This window comes from Alternaria triticimaculans (assembly GCF_023758025.1).
Source record: "Alternaria triticimaculans strain BMP 0046 chromosome Unknown scaffold_32, whole genome shotgun sequence".
Taxonomy (NCBI): domain Eukaryota; kingdom Fungi; phylum Ascomycota; class Dothideomycetes; order Pleosporales; family Pleosporaceae; genus Alternaria; species Alternaria triticimaculans.
The window spans coordinates 119,706-143,062 of NW_026055989.1; the positions used below are offsets into that span (position 1 = coordinate 119,706).

General features: G+C 34.5%; 2 protein-coding genes across 2 annotated transcripts; one reads left to right on the forward strand and one right to left on the reverse strand.

Moving 5' to 3' along the window:
* Positions 1-49: 49 nt before the first annotated feature.
* On the reverse strand, positions 50-862 carry J4E78_010453 (uncharacterized protein; the record flags this gene model as incomplete). The annotated part of the gene is made up of 2 exons (XM_049371031.1): positions 50-616; positions 668-862. The coding sequence occupies 2 exons, from the start codon at positions 860-862 to the stop codon at positions 50-52; spliced, it is 762 nt and encodes a 253-aa protein (XP_049217290.1).
* Positions 863-4,098: 3,236 nt separating this feature from the next.
* J4E78_010454 (uncharacterized protein) lies at positions 4,099-5,916 on the forward strand (the record flags this gene model as incomplete). The annotated part of the gene is made up of 7 exons (XM_049371032.1): positions 4,099-4,337; positions 4,389-4,678; positions 4,731-4,862; positions 4,923-5,155; positions 5,203-5,624; positions 5,678-5,828; positions 5,881-5,916. 7 exons carry the CDS (start codon positions 4,099-4,101, stop codon positions 5,914-5,916), a joined length of 1,503 nt encoding a protein of 500 aa, XP_049217291.1.
* Positions 5,917-23,357: the final 17,441 nt, after the last annotated feature.

A 23,357-nucleotide genomic window follows, 5' to 3' on the forward strand; every position in this document is an offset into this window, starting at 1 on the left:
TTGGGAAACGAACGCTGTTCACCGTCTCCGAAACAGCAGCTGGGTGGCATTAGTCTTCATTCAACCCCTTGATCCTCTGCTCCTCTACAAGCCTCCTTTCCAAGCTACACCTCAGCACCCTCTTATCCTTGCCTATCCCATGCTCCTTCAAACAATCATCTTCCCGATCCCAGTACACAGCCCAACCATATCCACCCTTCTCCTCTTCTACAGCAACAAGACATTCCTCTCCATCCAACGTGAGCCCCTGTTCATCCTCCGTCCAGTCCCAAGGCCCTACTGTATGCTTCTTCGCTTCAACGCGCGGTCCATAGCGTAATTCGCGCGTCGTCTTGTTGGCATAAAGCCAATTGAGTTTGGGCTTCGTGGGTTTCGAAGGAGCTTGGTTGGAGGGCGCGGGGGATGGTGTGGACGGTGCGGATGAAGCGGGCGATGGAGGTGGTGAAGGTGGCACAGTACTGACGAGGCCTAGCACTGGCGCTGCAGGCATCGGGCGATGCGGTAATTCTGATGACGGGAACGGTAGGTAGAAACCAGTGAATGGATGCGGTGGTGGCTCATCGTTCGGACCGGGCTTTGGTAGTCCTGTTTCTGGATCTTTGGGCCAAAGGCGTATCTACATACTGGTCAGCCTGTCCAAAGGAACAAGTAGATTCGTCGCATATACCTTGCCATCTTTCAGTACTACGATCGCGCCGTCCACCTCGTCCCTCTTCCGACTCTTCGCGTCACAGAACACATCTAGGTAGAACTCTTCTTGGCGCTCATCGCTTTCTGCTTCTTCGTCTAGCAGCCGCTGTTGATGTACCGCTTCGTTGGCGCCAATGGAGATGGGAATGCCGGCTAGCGTCAATGCGTACATCGTGTTGTTCAAGTAGGTAGACGGTTAATGAGAGTGGGTATCGCATGAGCGACGTGATCAACGCGCGTGGGAGACATGCTGTGGAATGCTGTAAACAGGATGTAGGGCAGCGCAAGCTGGGATGCTGAGGTGGAGTTCGGCACGATGTTGTCATAGTGGGACGGCTGGACTTCGGCTAAAGTTGCCATGCCTGACCCAATCCCCTCCTGCGATATGGGCAGCCATCGCCAATTTGCTCGGGCATAGCCTATCGCATTCTGTGTCACTTGACTTCCTTTCAGATACTCAAGTTAGACATGTGTCGTCTGCAAAAGGCTGAACAGGACTGCATTCGATGGTTGATGCCCGTGTATTTCCTCATCCGATTTTACCAGCATTATTTGCTCTTAATAGTGCGACAACTGAATGTTGATCATACGACTTTAGTCTTTCAACTGGTCAAGATTCTACGATTTATCTTTATCGATGATCAAAGTTCTTACAGACTGTTGATGCCGTAACAGAGGCTGTGCAGACACATATCCTCTCTTACTGTCTGCTCATTCGACAATATAATAACTCGAGTGGATGATGTGCCCGGTATCGTTGCGATGGATTTCTCGCGAGGGATATACGGATTCCAGGAGAGTGAAACTAACTACATACTAAACGTGACTACTATGATGCCCCGAGGACCACCGAAAACAGGACTAGCAGACCTATGATGTATCAATCGCGAGCGGCGTCTCTTCCTGAGGTAGCTACGGTCTCACCATCCGCATACCTCATATAGTAACTTCGAGCACCTCACCTCCAGTTCGCAGTGCACAGCATCGGTCGTTATTGCCTCCCGATGCCTTCGGTGCTGTAGAGGGTAGGATAACGGCGAAACTAAGTGTACCGTATTTGTCCCGCCAGGGTTTGACCTGTGATTGGAAGACCAGGATCAGAAAGGAAATTGTGCGGTATGCTTCGAGTCCACGGATGCTGGAGAGCAATGGATGCCAAAGCCACCGAGAGGCCTGGGGCATTTTGTTTCATTGTAGTTGCAAAGTTTGTGGGACCGGTACATATTGAGTCGCGGATGGTAGGAACAGCAAGGCCACGGTCGTATAAAATTACTTACTTCAAACGTTGTCACATGCGAGAGCTGTTACGCGTAGTGCGATACTGGACAAAGGTTGCTTGAGTGATCTTGCGCCTTCATCATGCGAAACGAAGCCGGATCTTTCTCTTGCCAATATCCAAGCCTATCTATCTGCCTACTGCGACTTTTGTGGCTTGTTTCGATGTGTACGGCGTTCCTTGGCCGTTGGATCTGACGGCGCATTGCCTCGGAACTTGTTTGGTTCCAAGCCAGCTCATTGGTAGAATCGCGCGCTTCCAATATCGATGGTGTAAATGCGGTCCTTGAAATTGTGTTCATGTTCAGGTGCCTCGCGGGACGTGTTGAGATGCCACGCGGTAACATCGTAAATGCCTCGGTTCTTTTCATGCATGCGCCGCGATTGGTGACAGCATACGAGTTACCAAGGTATGGTAGTATTGAGGACTTATGAGCCACACATCATTGTGGTCGCGGCACGGCTGATGGATGCATCTACGAAGCTGAGATCTCAGTGTCGTTGGCTTGGAAAGTCGAATCCATAATTGCCTCGGTCATTTGAGTAGGAAATCAACGCTGATTGGAGAGTTTATTGGGAAGCCATAGTCTTGGGAAGGTTACCGATTAGGCTCCCAAGCACCGGGTTACTATGCAACGATCGCCGTGTTCCGAGCTCCTGGTTATGGGTGCATGAGATCTGGTTCCCTATGAATGGTGAACCGATATAGAAAGGAAGAAACGCATCTTGTGGTTACAGATAAACTGGGAATTCTAGGTGCGTAGCGTAGCGTCTCAATCCCTAACCATGATTGGGGTTTATACCTTCAATAAGCATTCGGGTCGAACCATTAACAAGAACATCCCTTACTTTGATTATAGACGCGAAGGTGGAACGAACTCGTGCAGAGCGTAGATACTGGGCGGTGTCATCATGCCACGTCTGTGATGCTGTGCACCGGTAGACACATGCACAGCATCCCTTGCTGTCGGGCCTAGCGACGGATACTGAAGGAGTCATAAGCGAGCGCTTGTGATGATGGCAGGTTTGGGACAAGATTGGTGGAGCCTGCTGGTCTAGACTAGAGGCACCGTCAATTAGCGAGTCGATGAGTTGAAGGTTTCGCTTTCGGATGAGAGTATTACATGCGGCGTCGTTTCCTCGCCAAAGCCCCACACATTCGCGGCTTTGTAATAAAGTACCAGACTTGATGTCCATGTAAAAGCTGGAGCAGTTCTGCTGAGCTGATACAATGTGAGACTCCTCGGTTTGCGCCGCAGTCCAAGCCGCTGGCTACCGGTTCCCCCGCGGAGGTAGGCGTGCCGTAAGCGTCTGCAAAGGAAATCTTCCTCAGCGTCAAGCATCGCGAGAATGATCAGAATGACGCCGACAACAGCCTGCCAAGGCGCCGGAGGCTTGGAACGGGATATCAGTGCCAATGCCCCAAGCTTCAATGCGGCTCGAACCACACACGCCGCAAAGCAGGTCGGAGCAGTCTCCCACCTGGGGCAAGCCTGAAAGGTGGAATGTGTCCATGTGGAGTTCCTCCAGCGTCAGGAACGTGCCCACTTACCCCGCGCGTGTCGTTGAAACGTGGTGACGCTGATCGCTTGATAGCTGGGTCGCACAACGTGAGGTCGAACAAAGAAAAGCACGCCAGTCGGGCCATGGCAATCTTCAGCTCTCGTCCCTAGAAGTAGCTTTGCCATGGCGGACGATAAGAATAGGCGGCCGGCTCGTGGGAAGGCTTCGCTCGCAGGTCATCTGGCGTGTTAGTGGATCCGGAAGCCACGGCGGTTTTCGCTAGCATGCGGGGTCTCCACACGCCAAGCCTCTCCCCAGCTTTCATCGCCTTCGCGTTTTCGCTCCTTCCCGCGGGTGGCCTGCTTTGCTGCTGATGGCGTCGTATCGTCCTCGATGAGTATCCACACGCTGGATGAATGAGTGGTGAATCCCCGAGCCTCGGTACTTTGCCTGCGGGATGCCTTCCCAACACGCCCACTTCACTTGGCAGCGTCCAGGCGGGGAGGCAAACGGCAGGTGCTTTTGACATATAACGCGTCTATCGTGTGCGACTTCCGTGCTCCTACCCGGACAACCCACCTTCACCACCTACTGCCCTAGAGGTCAACACCTACCCTACGCGCCCCAACAATGGCCAACCAAGTGGCTGTCATGCGTGACGACGACGCGTTCGAGAAGAGGCCCGTCTCTCTTAGGGAGAATGTCGACGGCTCCTCCCAGGATGGCTCCGGATACGAGTGCGAGTTCAGCGAGCGCGAGCAGAAGAAGATCATTCATCGCATCGACCGACGCCTCGTCGTAACCGTGGGAGTGCTCTACTGCATCAGTCTAATGGACCGCACCAACCTCAGTGCCGCTGCCATTGCTGGGTTCGTGAACGACACGTGAATTTGCGCGTCCTCAAGACTAACGGCAAGTAGTATGACCGTTGACCTCAAACTCGGCCTCCTAGAAGGCTCAATTTCACGCTACTCCATCGTCACCATCGTATTCTTCGCGTCCTACATCGTCTTCCAACCCCCGGCAACCGTCATCTGTCGTTATCTCGGACCTCGCAATTTCCTATCGGCCATCGTTGTGCTGTGGGGCGGTGTCATGATTGGCATGGGCTTTGCCGATAGTTACGGTACCATGTCCGCGCTACGAGTCCTCCTGGGAATCCTAGAGGCTGGCTTTTTCCCGAGCTGTGTCTACTTGCTGTCCACCTGGTGTAAGCGCATGCCGGCCCTTGGATCGCCGTAATTTGCTAAGACCTCTCTCAGATACCCGGTTTGATATCGGAAAGCGATACTCATGCTTCTACATCCTTGGAAGTTTGGCATCTGCCTGCGCCGGTATCCTCGCTTACGGCTTGATGCAACTGAAGGGACAACAGGGCCTGAACGGTTGGCGCTGTAAGTCATCGCCCGGTTACGCCTTGATGCGACTCTGCTGACGTTGCATCTTCCAATTAGGGATCTTCATCATCGAAGGCGCGCTCACATGCTTCCTTGGTATCGTCGGTTACTGGGCTCTGGTTGATTTCCCGGACAAGGCGCATAAGTCCTGGAACTTCCTGACTGAGCGTGAAGCCATGTTCATCATCGACCGCGTCAACAGGGATCGTGGTGATGCTAGGCCAGAGCCATGGTCCATGGCCAAGTTCTTCAAGGGTGGTGCTGACATCAAAATCTGGGGTTTCGCGATGGTACGCCCCAAGATTTCCAATGATCCCCCATTCGCTGACGGGTATAGATATTCTTCAACACCACCACAGTCACATACGCACTGGCATACTTCCTGCCCATCATCCTAACATTGAACATGGGTTTCAGCACCGGCGCTGCTCAGTGTCTCGTTGCTCCTCCTTACGCTTTTGCTGCCATCGTCATGTACACCACCGGCTGGCTTGGAGACAAATACCACCTTCGCGGACCCATCATTCTGTTCAATATGGTTCTCTGCCTCGTCGGCCTGCCCATCATGGGTTTCCATTCCAACCCGAACGTCAGGTACTTCGGCGTCTTCTTGACCACCGCTGGCGCAAATAGCAACATTCCCGCGACGATGTCATACCAGGCGAACAATATCAGAGGCCAGTGGAAGCGCGCGTTCTGTTCTGCCATCTTGGTCGGCATGGGTGGTGTTGGTGGTATCGCTGGAGGTCTCGTTTTCAGGTATGTATCTGCAAACTGCATTCCATCGACCGTGCCATTCTAATGTCGAGTAGAGAACAAGACAAGCCCGGATACGAGCCAGGACTGTATGCCTGCATTGCGTGCTGCCTGCTCACAATCGTCATTGTCATCCTCATAACACTGAGATCCTGGACCTTGAACAAGCGTGCGGATCGTGGTGAGCTCGAACTGGAGTACAATGACGTATGTCTTCTCAACCTTCTACTCATATGGCAAGATATTAACGTACGCACAGGACGGCGACCAGAAGGGCTTCAGGTATACTTACTAGAGCTGCACCAACCGGATCATCAAAGCATTGATGGTTCTGTACGAATTCGAGATGCCACACCCGACGATCGTCTTCTTCACACGGATTCTTCTCCGGCTTTAGAAAGCATCCCGATATTAATGAACTCATGCCCCATTGTTCATTACCTTGGATGATTTTTCTCGAAGATAGATATGTGCAACATGAACGTGAAAGGACCTTGGACCGAGTAGCCGTATAAGTCGTGCGTGCGCAACCAGGCTCCTATTACATGGTGGTTGGACAGCCTCGGGATCAGTAATCATGTTCTTCTTGGTATTCGAGTACGTGTCACTCGCTCTTCTTGACGCGACTTCATGCGCTGCCGAAACTAGCGTCATGAGGGCGTTGGATGGCAAAATGTGCGAACGCGCTTCTTATCTGGCACGTCTGGGTATGTTGGTGGCACAATTTTCGCGTCTTGGCACGTGCACGCCTGTCAGATTTCAATTTGGAACCCAGGGTCTTACTGGACGCTGAACACGTCAAAGCCCACAACTCACATTTTAATAGAGCATATAGGCTAAGTGTTGTTTAGCTCGCGCTCTATAGCCGGCTCTACCCTCTAGAGACAGCTTATAGTCTTCTAGAGTCCTTCTTTAAGCTGTATAAAACATTTACTATTTATTATATAACTACTAAGTATAGTATATACTAGGTATATAGAGTTTAACTCTTTCTAGTTTAGCCTATTAGACTTATTATACTATTTACATTAAACTTACTTATCTATAATAGTTAGTAGCTAATTTTAGGTTTATAAGTTTTAGTTTTATACTTTTTATTTTTAGTATTATAATTCTTCTTATACGCTTTCTACTTATTTTTATTAAGTATACTTACTATATTACTAAGTTACTATAAAGAACTAGTATTTTTACTAAGGCGCTTTATAGAAGTTAAAGTAACTAATATATTTACTAAGTATCTAGTAACTTATATTTTATAATATAGTAATTCTATATAGATAGCTCTTTTTATAAATAAACTAATATTTAGATAGTATTACAGAACGCACCTCTAGATACTCCTTAAGAGCACGGCACGTAATTATACTAGCATAGATTAAGATAAGCTCTTAGGAGCGTTACTACTTAAAAGAGCTTTCTAAGTAAGCTTATAATATAATAATTTATCTTCTATTTATTCCTATGCTTCTAGACGCGATAGTTATAAGCCTAGCGCTTTAAGAAGATAATACAGTTTTGTATTTATATACTTAAGACGCAAGGCGTTTAATAGAGTATAGTAATACTAATTCTATTACTAATCTTTGCGCTTCTATAGAAGCACTACTCTATTACTTATAATAAGCGACTCTACAATAATCTCTATAAGAGCTTTTACGCTTACTAACTTAGCGCATTAGCCTAAGTAGTTTACCTAGTTTAAATTCTATACTCTAAGTAGAGGAATTTAGGCTAACGTTAACCCTAACGCTAAAACAGCTACTTCTATCTAGATAAGCGTTCTAACTGCTCTAGAGCTAGCAGCAATTACATAAGACGCTTTAGTTAATAAGCTCTACGCTAATAAGTATAACCTATCTATTACAAAGTATAAAGTATAAGCAACAGAATAGCAGTTAAAGAGCACTTATATTAGGTATCTTTAGAACTAGGTTAATTAGACTATTAGCTCTAAGCTCCTAGCTCTAGCTATGCTCTCTATCTCTATAGAGAAAGAGGCTATATTGTAAGCACTTATTAAATACTTTAAGTCTACGCTTTCTCTAGAGAAGAACTACACTAAGAATCTTATACGCTTATAGTATAGAGCACACCTCTAAAAAGCGCAACAAGAACGTATTAACGCTAAGCGCTAGTAATAGAAATACCTCTATATTCTAGCCTAAGCTAAAGCGTACAAACTTACTAAAGTTAATAATACGCTTACTGTCTAGGACTATTTAGAAGTAATTAGCGTTAGGCTTGCCCTAAAATAGGGGCGCTCTATATAGCAGGACCTTATTAAAGCTCTTACTATTAGTAGAACTTAGGTTACTCTTAAACAAGTGTTAAAGATTTTTACTGCGCTAATCTAAGAGCATACTACTTGCTCTACTAGTAGAGGCAGTGTATTTGCTGTTATAAGAGCACTGCAACAAGCTTCTAACAACAATAACTTATTCTAGAAAACTAAGAAGAATTGCCTATATAGATAGCACTATAAGTAGTCTACTACTACATGTAAGCGCTTAGAAATAGCGCTTATAGGCAAACCTCTAAAGCTTTCTAACAAAGCTAAGGCTAAGATTACTACTAAGCTTAGAGACTTAAAGTACAACAGCCTATAGAGAGCTCTTAATAAGAAGAGATAGACTACTCTACAGCAAGCACAGATTAAGAGCCTAAACCCTATCTACCTAGAGTTAATTTAGGTAATGCTTATTAACTCTACTCTTATTACAAGTTAGCTAAGCATTAGCAGTGTATACTCTACTATAGATTTTAACGTCTACCTACTCTCTGTAAGCACTATCTTAGATAATAGAGTAGCAGTACATCTTATTAATAACATATCTCTACTTAAGCTAAAGACCTTTGTAAGAGTACATAAATTCTATACTATAGAAGTAGAAAGCTTCTTCTTCTAAGTGCTTAGACACAGCACATAAAGAATTAGAAACGCTTTAACTAGAAAAAGAGAACTGTATATAGAGGACCTTATTCTAATAAGCGTAGCGCTTATAGAGAGTTTCTACATTAATATTATCTTAGAAGTAGCCCTTAATAAAGCTAGACTATAGTACCTAGAGTTAGACTTAACGCTTTGTATAAGAACGCTTACTAACAACTTTATACTAGCAAAGCTTAAGAGAAAGCATAAGCTTACGTTTATTAAATATAATTCTTTAAAGTTTTACCTAACTATAATAAGCGTAACTAATAACTAGCGCTTGCAACAATTCTAGAGGAGCCTTTCTTAGTCTAATTTAGAGGAGCTTTAGCACGCAAGAGCAGGCTACCTAGGTCTAGAAGCGCTCTAAGCTCTTATTAAAAATGCGCGCAATATACGTATTAAGAGAATAAGCTAAAGTAAGTGTAAGCATTACGCTGTTACTTATGTAAGATAGCGCATCTCTAGGCAACTACGTAAGAAAGCTCTAAGACCTTATTAGAGAATCTTATAGAATCTTTTTAACTTTTCTGCTAGTCGCAATAGAGAGCTCTAGATTATAGTACTTAAAGATAATTATAGTAGTAAGATCTATTAATATACTCTCTAAGCTAAAACGCTTATAGAGATTATAAGAGTCTTTTACAACTTTACAAGCTTTCTTATAGCTTAGTATAAGCTTAATATCTATGTTATTATCTAAGATAATAATATTACAACGCTACCTTAGAGAGGTAAGTTACGCTTTAAGACATAGGCTAAAGAGTAGAGCATTATTATAGAGCGTACCTCTATCTATACCTATAAACTAAATAGAGGAGTAGAGAGAGTAGGTTAGAAAATAATTACTAAGTCTATTAAGATAAGAGTTAGTGCAAATCTCTCTAAAAAGCTCTAGCTAAATATTGTAGAAGCAGCAACCTAGCTATACAACATAAGCCTATTACATGCTTATAATCTCTTAGCACCTAACACTATACTTAACGCATAGTGTATAGAGTATAGTAAGAAAGTCTATACTATTATAGCTAACTTTTGCCTAGATTAGAGTACTATCTACGTCTATAGCTACAGAGCTTACCTACTTAACAGAGAGCAAGCAGCTAGATAAAACAAGCGTAACTTTAAAGTTGTACTAAGAGGCTATATTAGATACCTAGTAGAATATAGAGCGTCTAATATTTATAGAATATAAGTTCTAAAGCTTAATTAAATAATTACAATAAGAAACGTAAGCTTTAACAAGGAGCTTTTCTACAAGAGTAGCGCTAAAGGTAGCTAGAAGCACTTAGTAGAAGAGCTTACGCAGATTATTAATCTTTTATATAAGAATAAGCTATATAACGCAGGAGAAGCGTATAAAGACATCTTTAACTAACTCTGCGCTGCAGTAAGTAAAACACAAGACTAGTATACTCCTAAAGACTCTATCTAGGAGCTAGAGAGTAGTGTATTATAGCTTGCTATTAAACAGGCTAGCTAGCCTAATTAATAAGTAGCATATAATACATCTTCTACATAGATAGAAAGCTTAGCTAGCTAACTACTAGAAATCTATGCAGACTCTTAAGAGCATACTAGCCTATTTACTCTAGAGCAAACACTAGAGCCTAGAGCGTACTAGACTATAAGGTCTAGTTAGAAGTATAATAGCAACGCCTAGAAAGTGCACTAAACTAGAGAAGAGCGCCTGCTAGTACTAAGTAACAAATAGCTTCCTAACATAGGGAGCTTTTATTAGAATAAGGCACACAGTGCTTATTAGAATAGAGTGCCTCTAAGCATACTATATTTCTACGTACGCTTTATGTTTAGGACTTCTCTAGAACAAGGCAAAATAGAACTACTATCTACTTCTAGACTAACACGCTAGAGGCGTAATTATAGAAAACTAACGCGATTAAGCTCTAGAATTAGAGAGTAACGCAAAGGCCTAGAAGCAGAAGAACTAGAAGTTTATGCGCTATATAATCTATAGAATAGCATACAAGATAATAATCTTCTAAATAGTCTTCTCTAATACTTATATAAAGTAGAAGAAGACTAGAAAGAGCTTACAACTATTTACTTAATTATAGTAGCTGTAATCTTAGGTAATATACTTCTATAGAAGCACAAGCTATTTAAACGCGCATACTATAATTAACTACCGCTGCTTCTAAAAAAGTATAAAGATCTTAGTAACTATCTATATAGAAAGCTCTTCTACAAAGCTTATAATAAGAAGATAAATATACTCTATTAAGTAAGTACCTAGAAGAAGATTAAGCGCTCCTTAGTATAAGAGCGCCTACTTCTACTAAAGTAGGTATTTGTATACAAAGTTAATTAGAATAGCTACTTTATTAAGTGCAAAGCTCGCGTAGTAGTAAGAGAAGATCTATAAGTAATTAATTCTATATACTCTACGTATGCAGCAACGCTTACCTTGCGCTCTTTTAGAATAGCAATAGCAATAGTAGCTAAATTTAACCTAGAGATTCTCTAGTTTAACATAGTAGAAGCATTTCTTTATGCGCACTAAGAGCACTAGCTAGTTATAGTATATAATATGCTAGATAGCTTTAAAGAGCCTAGCAAGTGTATAAAGCTTAAGCGTGCTCTCTATAGACTAAAGAACTCTCTACTACTCTAGTACAAAGAGCTCTTACGCACAGTAAAGAAAGTAGGTCTTATTACTTCTAAAGAAGAGCCTTGTCTCTTCTTTAACAAATAAAGAAAGATTCTTCTACTCTTCTACGTTAATAATATACTACTTATATATTACTATACTACTTATTAAGAAGCTTTGCAAGTCGCTAATGCAATAAAAGCAGCATACAATCTAGAAGAGAAAGGCCTAGTTAAATAGTTTCTAGAAGTAAGAGTATTACGCAATTGCGCTGCTTATACTATAACGCTTATACATAATAAGTATTTAGATAAGCTTACTAAGAAGTTTAACTTAGAAAGCACTTCTTTAAGCCTAGCTACACTACTTCTAAGCTAAGAGCTTATAAAGTTAATAAGCAAAGCAGATAAGAAGGTAGTTAAAGACTACTAAGAGCGTGTTAGATTACTACTCTACATAGCTATTATGCTACAGCCTAATATAGTATACGCTGCCTTAAAGCTTTCGCACTTTCTTACAAACCTAAGCAAAGAGCACATTAAAGTAGTTAACTAAGTAATTATGTACTTATACAAGACTTGCTACTAGGCTATCTACTATAGAGCGCACTCTAGAGCAGAACTTATAATTTGCGGCAACGCTTCTTTTATAAACAATCTAGAGACTAGGCGCTCTTTATAGGGCTACCTTATTATACTCTTTAGAGGTGCTATTATTTAGAAAGTAGTATAATAAGCAACTATAACAACTTTAACTATAAAAGCAGAGCTTCTTGCCTTTAAGCATATTAGCAAAGAAGTAATAGCTCTTAAGAGGCTGTTTTAGAAGCTTACTCTTACCTTAGAAGTAGCGTAGATAATTTTCTATAACAACTAGTAGACTATACGCTTAGTAGTTAGCGCTAATAAGCGCATAATAACACGCCTTAGACATATTAATATCTAAAATATATAGCTAAGGCAAGAGCATGCTAAAGGGTCTTTTAGAGTTAAGTACCTAGAGACTAAGAGCATGCTAGCTAATAGGCTTACTAAAAATCTATTAGTTTAGCAATTTGCCCGCTTTAAAAAGCAGTTAAATATAAAGAATATTAAATTATTAGTAGTATTACAAAGCTTATAAGGTATAAAAGAGTTTTTAGCTACTCTCCTTAGAGAGCAGTAGAAAGTGTATTTTAAGCGTAGCCTCTCTTATAGGCCTACAGAAAACTACTTATTAGAAAAGGCTTTTATTAAAGCACACGCTCTAAAGAGCGTAGTAAGATAAAAAAGTACACACCTAGAACTATAATTAGAGCAACGCTTCTTTAGTTATCTAAGCGCAAAGTTAGAGAAGCACCGCTAGTTATTAGTAGCATTCTCGCAAGCTTAGAGATACTTAAACTCTAAGGCAAAAAACTAAGAGAGTATAACTTTCTCTGCAGACGTAAATGCGTAACTAAGCTTAGTAGTAATACTCTTATAGGCAACTATAACAGCATTATTAGTAATAGTCTTAGAAGACGCTCTTCTATTATTATTGTTAGAGAGCGCTACACTATTGTCTATAGTCTTATTATAGTTAATCTACTTAACTGCTAGACAAAGCTCTATAAAGCTTATTAGCACTAAGAAGTTAAAGCACTAGAACAAAACTTACTAGAAGAGCGCTGCTTAGAAGCAGAAGCGTTGTTAGCCTTATTATTAAGGTTAGATTAAGACCGCTTAATACTAGAAGTATTTTTAGACTTATTAGCGTTACGCTCTGCCTTTAAGGTATTAAAGCTCTACTTCTTACTACGCCTCTAGATTATGTAGCTATGCTTAAGGCACTACTTAAAAGCAGCGTTATAGTTACAAACAAGCTTATAAAAGTAAGAGTTCTTAATATTAAGTAGATAACTAGTCTTTAGGTTCTACTCTATGTTGCGAAACTAATTAACTATACGCTTAGTAACCTTCTCTATATACTTAGGTCTAAAAAAGAGTTAGTAAAGCTTCTTAAGCTTAAGAAAGAGTATACGTATACGTTATTACATCTATAATTACTAATAGCACTAGCAAGATAGCGCGTAGACTTCTTACTCTTATTAATACTTACGCAGTTTTCGCAGAGAGAGTTAGTAGCCTTTCTAGTACTTATAGACTAGAAGTATTAGAGACACACTATCTTATAGAGCTCGCTAGTAGTAATAAAAGTAGGCTTCTTAAAGAAACGCTTACGTGCAGACTTAGTTACTAAAGCTCTATTATTCTTATTATTAGAATCTTTATTAAGCGCATGCTCCTTATTATTATACTCCTTATTATTATGCTTATTAGAAGAATTAGCACTATCTAAACTATTAGACTAGATAGAGAGCTCTAGATTAAAGAGAGAGCTCTCTATACTACTTGTAACAATAAAAAGACGCTGCTTCTTCTTAAGAGCAAGGCTAAAGAAAGGTAAAGCGTTGCAAACAGTACTACTCTTTTAAGAAACAGAGAGCTTACCTAAGGCTTTAGCAGAAAGCTTAGAAGCGTTAGAAGAGACAGCAAGAGGGTTCTTAAGAGCAGAGCTCTTAGAACTAGAAGAATCTAGAAATAGAATATTAGAACAAGCATTGCTAGTAGCTAAAGAACTAAAAACTATAATAGCAACTTTAGTAGAATACTTATAAGAATTACTAGAAAGCTCCTAAGAGAGCGCAGCGACGTTAGAATTATAGTTAGTATGCTCTTTCTAGGCGGCCTTACTAGCCTACTTATTATAGTACTTTTCTATTGCGCTAATAGAATTAGCAGACTACTGCGCTTAGCAGATTACTTTCTCTAGAACTATCTCTTAACAGAGCTTAATAGCCTTTAGAAGTAGAATCTTAAGGCGTTCTTGCTTAGCACGCTGCTTATTAACAAAGCACTTATTCTTAGACTTAATGCGCTTAGTTTTAGCGTTAGCCTTAGCTTTAGAATCTTTATTGCTACACTCTAAGTTATGCTTAATCTACTTATTACGCTTGCAACGCAGACGCTGCTTATTTTCTACAGCTTAACTAGCAATATAACGCTTGTAAGCGATTTAGTTACAACGCTCTTACTCTACCTTATTCTTAGCTTTAAGGTTGTAAGTGTACTACTTATTAGCGTACTCTTAGGCGGCGCGCTTGTTATAACATAAAATATTATTAGCCTACTCTTAAGTAACTACATTACTATGCTTAGCAAACAAATTAGACTTCTTAGAAGCGCAAGTTAGAGTAGTAAACAAGTTGCGAGTAGGAGTAGAAGTACTTATAGAACTAGAGCCCTACTTCTTACTAAAAGAACTACGCTTAGAAGAGCCTCTAGAAATACTATAAAGCTTATTTAAGCGCTTGCAATTATCTGCCTTAGAAGAAGTAGCTAGGTGCTTAGAGAAGTTAGAGGTGTTAAAGCTTAATAGCTTAGCCTTTAACGCGCTTGCGTAACTAGAACTTAAAAAAGTCGCTTTAGAGGCGCTTATAGAGCTAGAACTAGACTACTTATTCTTAGAAGGGCAGCTGTCCTTATACTTATACTTGTTTCTCTTTAACATAATGCTAGAGAGCTTAGAGATAGATGTAGAAAGGTATACTTAGTTTAATTAGTATAATAGAGTATGCTGCTAGAGTTAGTAAGCGTACTAATAAAAATTAGGGATACTTACTCTCGTTTTAGGTAAGAGGTAGAGAGCGTTTAGTAGATTAAATAATTTTTAGTAATATTATAATTAGCGCGCGTACGCTAAGCAAGCTCTTAGCGCTACGCACGCTCTAACAAGCATATAATTAGCGTTCTTAGCTATAATAAAAGAGCTTATTATAACTGCGTAGCCTACTCTTGCAAGATACTTAGAAAGTGTATTGCAGAATGCACCTCTAGATACTCCTTAAGAGCACAGCACGTAATTATACTAGCATAGATTAAGATAAGCTCTTAGAAGCGTTACTACTTAAGAGAGCTTTCTAAGTAAGCTTATAATATAATAATTTATCTCCTATTTATTCCTATGCTTCTAGACGCGATAGATAGCTATAATAATAAGTATCTCTAGTTAAATAAATATAAGTATAACACTTTTACTAGATTTCTTTACCTTTAATAATAGTTAGTAGTATCTACTTTTTTTATTAAGCTCTTTAGAAAGAACTCTTTTTAATATATCTAATTAGCTCTTTTTACTTTTATTACTAGTTTATAAGCCTATAGTAACTAACTAGTATAGTTAGTAGAACTACTCTACTTTTTCTCTTAATTTATAGTTTCTATTTACTAGCGCTATATCTTCTATAGTTCTAATAAATAACTACTAAATTTATAAAAGCTACTTCTAATTTAATAATACTTTCTAAATACTTTTTCTTTTCTTATATACTTAGTATATATATATTATATATATACTACTTAGGTTTCTACTAGCTAGCTAATAGATATAAAGATACTTATATTATTTTTTTTTTCTTTTCTTCTCTTTCTTTATATACTACTACACCTTTATTATAAACTCTACTACTATAGTAGTATTTCTTACTATGCTTTTATTACTATTATATTTTTTCTAAGAACTACTTTATATTAGTACTAAAGTATATATAAAGTATACTTATTACTTTAGTTCTTTTACTACTACTATTAGTCTAGCTCTAGCTATAACTAACTAGCTTTATTCTCTTTATAATATCTAACTCTTTATCTATTACTATAATTAATATAGTATATACTTATAATTTTATAGTATATTTAAATAGTACTTCTAAGTACTAAGAGCTTATCTCTTATAGTAAGCTTAAAGTTACTTAGACTATTCTTAAACTATATAAAACTTCTATACCTTTTAAAAGTTATAGTTAGACTAGTATAACTTTCTCTACTTATAGTACTTAGTCTTTTTCTTCTCTAAGACGCGCTTTTTTTAAAGATAACTTAAAATAAAGCTATTTTTAGCACTAAGTACTAGCTATTAAGAGACTTAAAGCTACTAAATAAGTTATTAATAAAAAGGTTACTAACTTTAAAGCTCTAACTAGTAGTTTTTATATATCTACTACTTTTACTACTTAAAAAGTACTCTAATAAAATTCTTCTACACTATAAGCTATAGAACCTATACTTCTACTAGTCTTTTCTCTCTAGCTAGTTACCTCTACTATTAAACTAAAAGTTTTCTTACTATTTATTATCTAGCTATCTACTTTTCCTCTACTATAGCCTCTATTACTAAAGTTACTTTTAGTTTATAAATTATCTTATAATTTATAGTATTTATATATATTTATACTTAACTCTTTTATTAAAGCTCTCTCTTTATTAATATACTATAAGGCTACTTAAAATAATAGTAAATTAGATACTTCTATTTAATAGTTACCTACCTAATAATAAGTCTAAAGCTTCTTACTATTTATTACTAATATAGTATAACTTTAGCTACTATACTTTTTTTTTCTAGATATTCTACTAATAGTTAAGCGCTTATCTAAAAATTAATAATAAAAGCGTAATCTTAAAGCCTAGTAGAAAGATTAGGTTTAATACTTTTTAGAAAGAATAGACTATATCTTTAATATAAGTAATTATAGTAATAGACTTTAGAAAGCTTAGTCTTAGGCTACTTTATATATATCTTAGATTCTAATAGTATAGAAAGTATTTCTATAAGAGCTTATCTATACTAACTCTACTTTTTATCTTAATATTATAGTACTACTTACTAGAAACTCTACTTATCTACTACTTTTTCTATAGTTTTATAACTCTACTCTACTAGAAAACCTTAAGAATATACTATTAAAGCTACCTATTACTTAAGACTCTCTCTAAAGTACTTACTAGAATCTTTCTCTATATATCTCTAACTAGCTCTTTTCTTTATATAATTAAAGTAACTTTATAAAATATTTTCTATATTATATACTATAAAATACCTATTTTAAAACTCTATAATATTATACTATATAGCTAAGATCTAACTAAATACTCTACACTATAACTTCTCTATAAGCTTTTATATTTATTTCTTCTAAACTTTCTTAAGAATAGAATAGTCTAGCTTCTAAACTCTTTAACTAGCTTACTAAGAGGCTTCTAAACCTAGTAGCTTTATTACGTAAATATTACTTATACGTTCTAATCTAGCTAGCCTTCTTTATAGTATATTATTCTACTAGAAATAACTATAATAGTTTTATAACTAGTAGCGCTAGTCTAGCTCTCTACTAATAGCTTTAGTAGAATATTCTACTCTACTATAAATACGTTAATAAGCTTTTTAACTACCTTAGAAATAGTAGTTTCTTTTAGTTTAGTTTCTTTACCTACTTTTTATATTAAGACTCTAGAGCTACTATATTCTAACCTACTTAGTATAGTAAAAGTAATAACTATACTTAGCGCGCGCTAGCTATATTATAATAAAACACTAATAACTAGAGTTTAATACTTAAGTAGTCTAAGATTATAAATAATAATACTTATATTAAGTCTATAGAAGAGTTACTTAAGTTTATATCTAAGTAAGTTAGTTTCTTTTAGCCTAATATACTAAAGGTCTAGTACCTAGATAATATAGTAGAAGTCTCTAGTAAGATATACTATTATAATATCTATAACTTTCTAGACTCTATAAGAGTAACTATTACTATAGAATCTATAGCTAAATATACTATACGCTACTACTTATACTAATACTTTAAAAGTACTACGCTCTTATAGTACTAGTTAAATCTTAAGATTAACTAGCGCTTAAATATTATTAGTAGTAAAAGTCTTAAGCACTAGAAGTAAGTTCTTAAGCTATTTTATATTTAACCTACTTTAGTAATAAAAAAACTTTAGAAAAAGTATTTTATATCTAAAAACCTTCTTAATAGTTACTTACTAGCTAAGTAGTATTTTAAAGTTAAGCACTTTTACTAGAATACTAGCTATAGATATAATAATAATAACTACTATATTATATAAGCGTAGAATTTTCTTAATATATATATTTAAGTTTATCTATATAATAATATTACTTATATAATATCTAACGCTTTTCTCTTTATACTTAAGAAGCGTAAGTATATCTTAAAAGTAGTTTTCTATATAGATAACACTATAGGTAAGTAGAATAATTCTTATTAGAATAATTTTTTTTTTTTTTTTTTTTTTTTTTTTTAGAGTTCTAAGCTTTTACTCTTATAAGTATACTACTATTTTATTTTTATTCTATATATTTATAGCTATAATTAGTACTTTACTATATACTTTTAATTAATAAATATATAGTAAAAAAGATTAGTTTTTTTATATATAGAAATAGTAGTAATTTAAACTTCTACTAGCCTAAAAGAGCTATAAGTTAATAATATTCTTAATATATAATCTTATAGGCTCTAGTATTAGATAGAAAGACTTAAGAAAGTCTTATAGCTTATTTTATTTAGTTCTAAGTTCTTCTAAGTACCTTATATAGTTAATATATAATTATCTTAAGCTTTAAGACTTTTAGAGCTCTTATTAAATAAAATTAATTATATAATAAACTATTACGTAATTATTATTAGATTAGAGTAATACTATAAGTAATAGTATAATTAGTATTATATCTATAAAAGTAAGAAGTAAGAAAAAAGAGTTTAGTAAGCTAGAGTCTTAGAGTTATAATAATATATTATTAAATAGCTAGAGCTAAGAGTATAAAGTAATAATATATAATAGCTTACTAAGTAAATAAGTATTTATAAGAAAATATATTTATATATCTTACGCTACTTTTTAGGTCTACTATAATCTTATATAACTTATAATATCTATTATAACTACTTATAATATAATAAACTAAGAGAATAAATATAAATAACTACTATAATTAATACTAGAAGACGCTTCTCTTAACTCTTTTTAAGAACTTTATCTAAGATAATATATATATACTATATATCTAGCTAACTAAGCTTTTTCTTAACTTTAAGCTCTATAATAAGCTTATACCTTTTTTCTACTACTTTAGTACTATAGATAAGCTTCTTAGATTAATCTTAAGCTATATTACTAGTAATAAGCTACTAAGTATACTATTAATTATTAAAAAATAAGCTAGTAATCTAGTTTCTAGTAGTTAAGAGTATTTAGAACTAGTAGATTTTTAAGTTAAAAAGAAGAATCTATATACTATACTTATAAAGCTTAACACCTATAGTAAGCTCTAGAATTTTCTAGACTAGAAGAAAAACTTTCTTAAGTATATAGCTAATAATAATTACGCTAGTATATAGCTTAGGTAGTTTAGCTATCTTTTTACTTTTCTTAGAATTATATAGCTTTATAAGCTATCTTATATATAAATTAAATTAACTAACTAAAGTACGCGCTTTTAATAATACGTAGCTAAAAGAATATATTATAAATAGAAATTAAGAGTTAAGCGTAGAGATTAGGCTTAGATAGGTAAGATAACTAGTAAAGCGTATTAGAAAGAAAGAGAAAGAAATAAGTTATTATTATTATTATTATTATTATTATTAGTATTTATATAGTTATATCTATATTATAATAACGTAATAAATTATAAACCTAAATACTAAGTACTAAGTGCTAAGTAATAAGTAAATGCTACTACTTTTATATATCTAAAACTATAGTAATAAAGCTATAGTACTTATTAGAATAATAATTATAGTTTTAGTAAAGTAGATAATCTAGCTTAAGATAACGCTAGTAGTTCTAACTATTAGTAGCTTTATAGTTTTACTTTTCTAAGTAATAGTTTTTATAATAATAACTTCTAGCGTACTTATAGTAGACTCTCTAATATATAGATATAGTAAAGTAGAAATAAGATATAATAGTAGTTCTATCTATAGAATATAGGCTACTTAAATAGGTATAGATTATAGCTTTAATAAAACTAGAGTAGTAGAACTTATAGTAATAGTAATCTATAAAGTAATATATATTAGTAAAGTAATAGCTAATCTAGTATAGAGTTATAAATATACCTCTAGCTATAAAGCGTGTACTATAACTAAGATCTTAGATACGTTAAAGCTAGTAAAGACTTTTATCTTATACTCTTAGGTATAAATACTACTATAGATTTAAGTATAATATTATAAAATACTACTTTACTACTATATTATAAAGGTGTCTTATTCTATAATCTTATAGAATAAGCTAACATCTCTATTACTTCTAGCTAACTAGTAAGTAACTAGAATTACTTCTTAGATAATTCTAATAATTATAATTTTATATTCTAGGCCTTTTATAAGCCTTAGATCTACTCTAATAATAAAGATAATAGTAGCTATATCTACTTTATTAGTTATATTCTATAAGATCTCTAAGTAAATAAGTAAGTTTATAACTAGCCTTTTATTTATATCTAGTACTACTTATCTTTTACTTTTAATAATAAACTTTATAAGTATATTTACTATAATTATAGCTTCTACGCCTTAGAGTACTAACTAAGTAATATATTTACTAATACTCTAGTTTCTATAAAAGGTGCGTAGCTTTTTTAGTAGTCTAAAATTACTCTAGTAAAGCTAAATAAGCTTCTAGCACTACGCTCTTAGATTATAAAATCTATAGCTCTACTACTAGTTAATAAAGTAACTATAGTTTATAATTAGTATAAAATAAAGCTTATAGTGCGCGCTAGTAGAAATAGACCTAACCTTACTATTATACCTAATATAGATACTACTATTAGTCTTATAAATAAAGCCTTTTTAGATAAATATTTTAAAACTACTATATAGAAGAATCTATAAGAGCCTATCTAATACGTAGGTATAAAACTAGAAAAGATATAAGCCTTTTAGGTTACTTACCTAATACTCTATATACTCTCTAGAACTAAGTCTAGTAAATAGATTTTTGCACTATAGTAAATCTAAGTATTTATTATAAAATATCTTAGCTCTAACCTTTTCTTAGAAATAGATATATTAGTTCTATAGAATATTACTTTTAATATTAAAAAGTATATAATAATATAGCCTCTATATAAAGAAGTTATTACTAGATTAATTATTAAAGCTAAAGATAGTAATACCTAGAAAAAGTAAAAGATTACTATTACTAACGTAGTTATAATTCTACTCTACTCTATAATTAAGGTTTAGATACTTACTTTATACCTACTTTTAGACTTATATAACTATCTTTTTAAGTTTTTTAATACTATAAGTTAGAATTTCTACGCTTATAGTATACTAATAAAGAGTAGCTCTTTTAATATTATTTTATAAAATAATATAAATAAGCTAGTATATCTCTAATACTAAGTTTCTATTAGTTATACTACGCTACTATATACTAACACTATTTACTCTATTAACTCTAGTAATTATATACTTATAGCTTTACTAGATTTATAAAACTCTTTTTCTACTAAGTCTAAAATAGCGCTTAGTATTACTATATATAGAACTCTAGTAACTAAGAAACTTTTTAGCTAGATAGTTATATAATATTTCTATATCTAGATAGACTAAGAATCTATTACTAATATTCTACTAGAGTACGCTATACTAATTAAGCTTTATAAAAGTTAGTAAAGTATTAAGATTTTCTTAAAGGTATATAATAGTAGTTTTTAAAACTAGAAAGTTATTAATAAGATATTTAATAAGCTTACCTATAACTAAAAAATAGAGTTAGCTTATCTACTAGTACCTTTTTCTATTCTAGTGTTTATAGTCTAGAAGAAAGTATATACTAATAAAGCTAATAGTACTACTACTAATATTAAGTAAAAAGGTTAGCCTATACTTAATATACGTAAGATTAATTACTAAGTAACTTATAATACTTACTCTTTTATAATCTAAGTAGATATTCTTACTAAACTATAAAGAGTAAACTATATTATAGTAGTTAATAAGTTATCTTATTTCTACTAATTTACTATATAATTTAAAAACTACTACACTTTTACTATTAATATACACTAAGGCACTAAGATCTTAAATATATACGTAATAGACTTTAAGAACTTAGTCTTCTATATTTAATACGTTAATAATCTCTTTTTATATAATATAGTAGTATTTATAAAAGCCTATATTAATAACTTTATTATCTTTTCTAAAATACTTAAAAATTATATAATTTATCTTAAGTAATTCTTTTACTAGATTTATAATATAGATATTTCTTTAGCTTCTAGTAAAACGTTTATAGACTACTTTACTATAAAGCTACTAAGTTACTATATTATTACTTTTAGTATTATATTTACTAATAAGTAAATCTAGACGCTTTAGAAAATATAGTTTCTCTAGTATACTAAAGATATAGAGATATATTATAGAGCTATTAACTTTCTTAATAAGTAAACTCTATATCTAGTGTAGATCTTAGAGCCTTTTATAATACTTAAGATAGAGCTTTTATACTTTATATCTAAAGTAAAGAGTAGAGTATAAATAGCTATAATAACTAGAGTAATAATTCTAGTAGATAGCTCTATCTGTAAAGCTTTTAATAACGTTTAGTTCTTATAGAATAGTACTATTTATCTATTATACTAGAATTATACTTAGCCTTTCTATATAGATATTAACTTATCTAAATAATATAGTATAGTAGCTATAGTCTACTATATAGTAGAAGACTCTAAGCTAAAGATAGTTAATTCTAATATCTTTACTAGATATAATAATAATAGTTCTTTATCTACTACCTAGCTAAAAAAATCTATTAACTTTAAGAAGTACTTTATTAAACTTTTTACTTTCTTATTAAAGTATTTATTAGCTATAAAGAGACGCTATTTTCTAACTAAGCTTAAGATAGTAGACCTATATTAGATAATTAAGAAACTCTAGTATATAGTTAAAGCTACTCTAAAGATTTTTATTTTTATAAATTATACTATAGTAACTACTATTACTTACTAATATTACTTTACTATAATAGAGTCTTTAGAGAGTTTTAATCTAAGATTAGCTAAAGCCTCTATCTACTTATAGTAGTTTAATTTAGACGTTTACTATAGACTTAGAAAGCTATATCTTATTTCTAACGCTTTTTTAAGGCTCTAGCCTATTTTAGTACTAGAGTCTAACCTAGATATAGATATTCTAAATAATATTATATACGTCTTCTATACTCTTATTATAGATATAGATAATAATCTTAAGGTCTAGCTTAAGTAGGTATATAAGAATAATACACTATAGTAATAAGTACTTATAGTTATCTCTAGTAAGTAACCTAATAAGAAT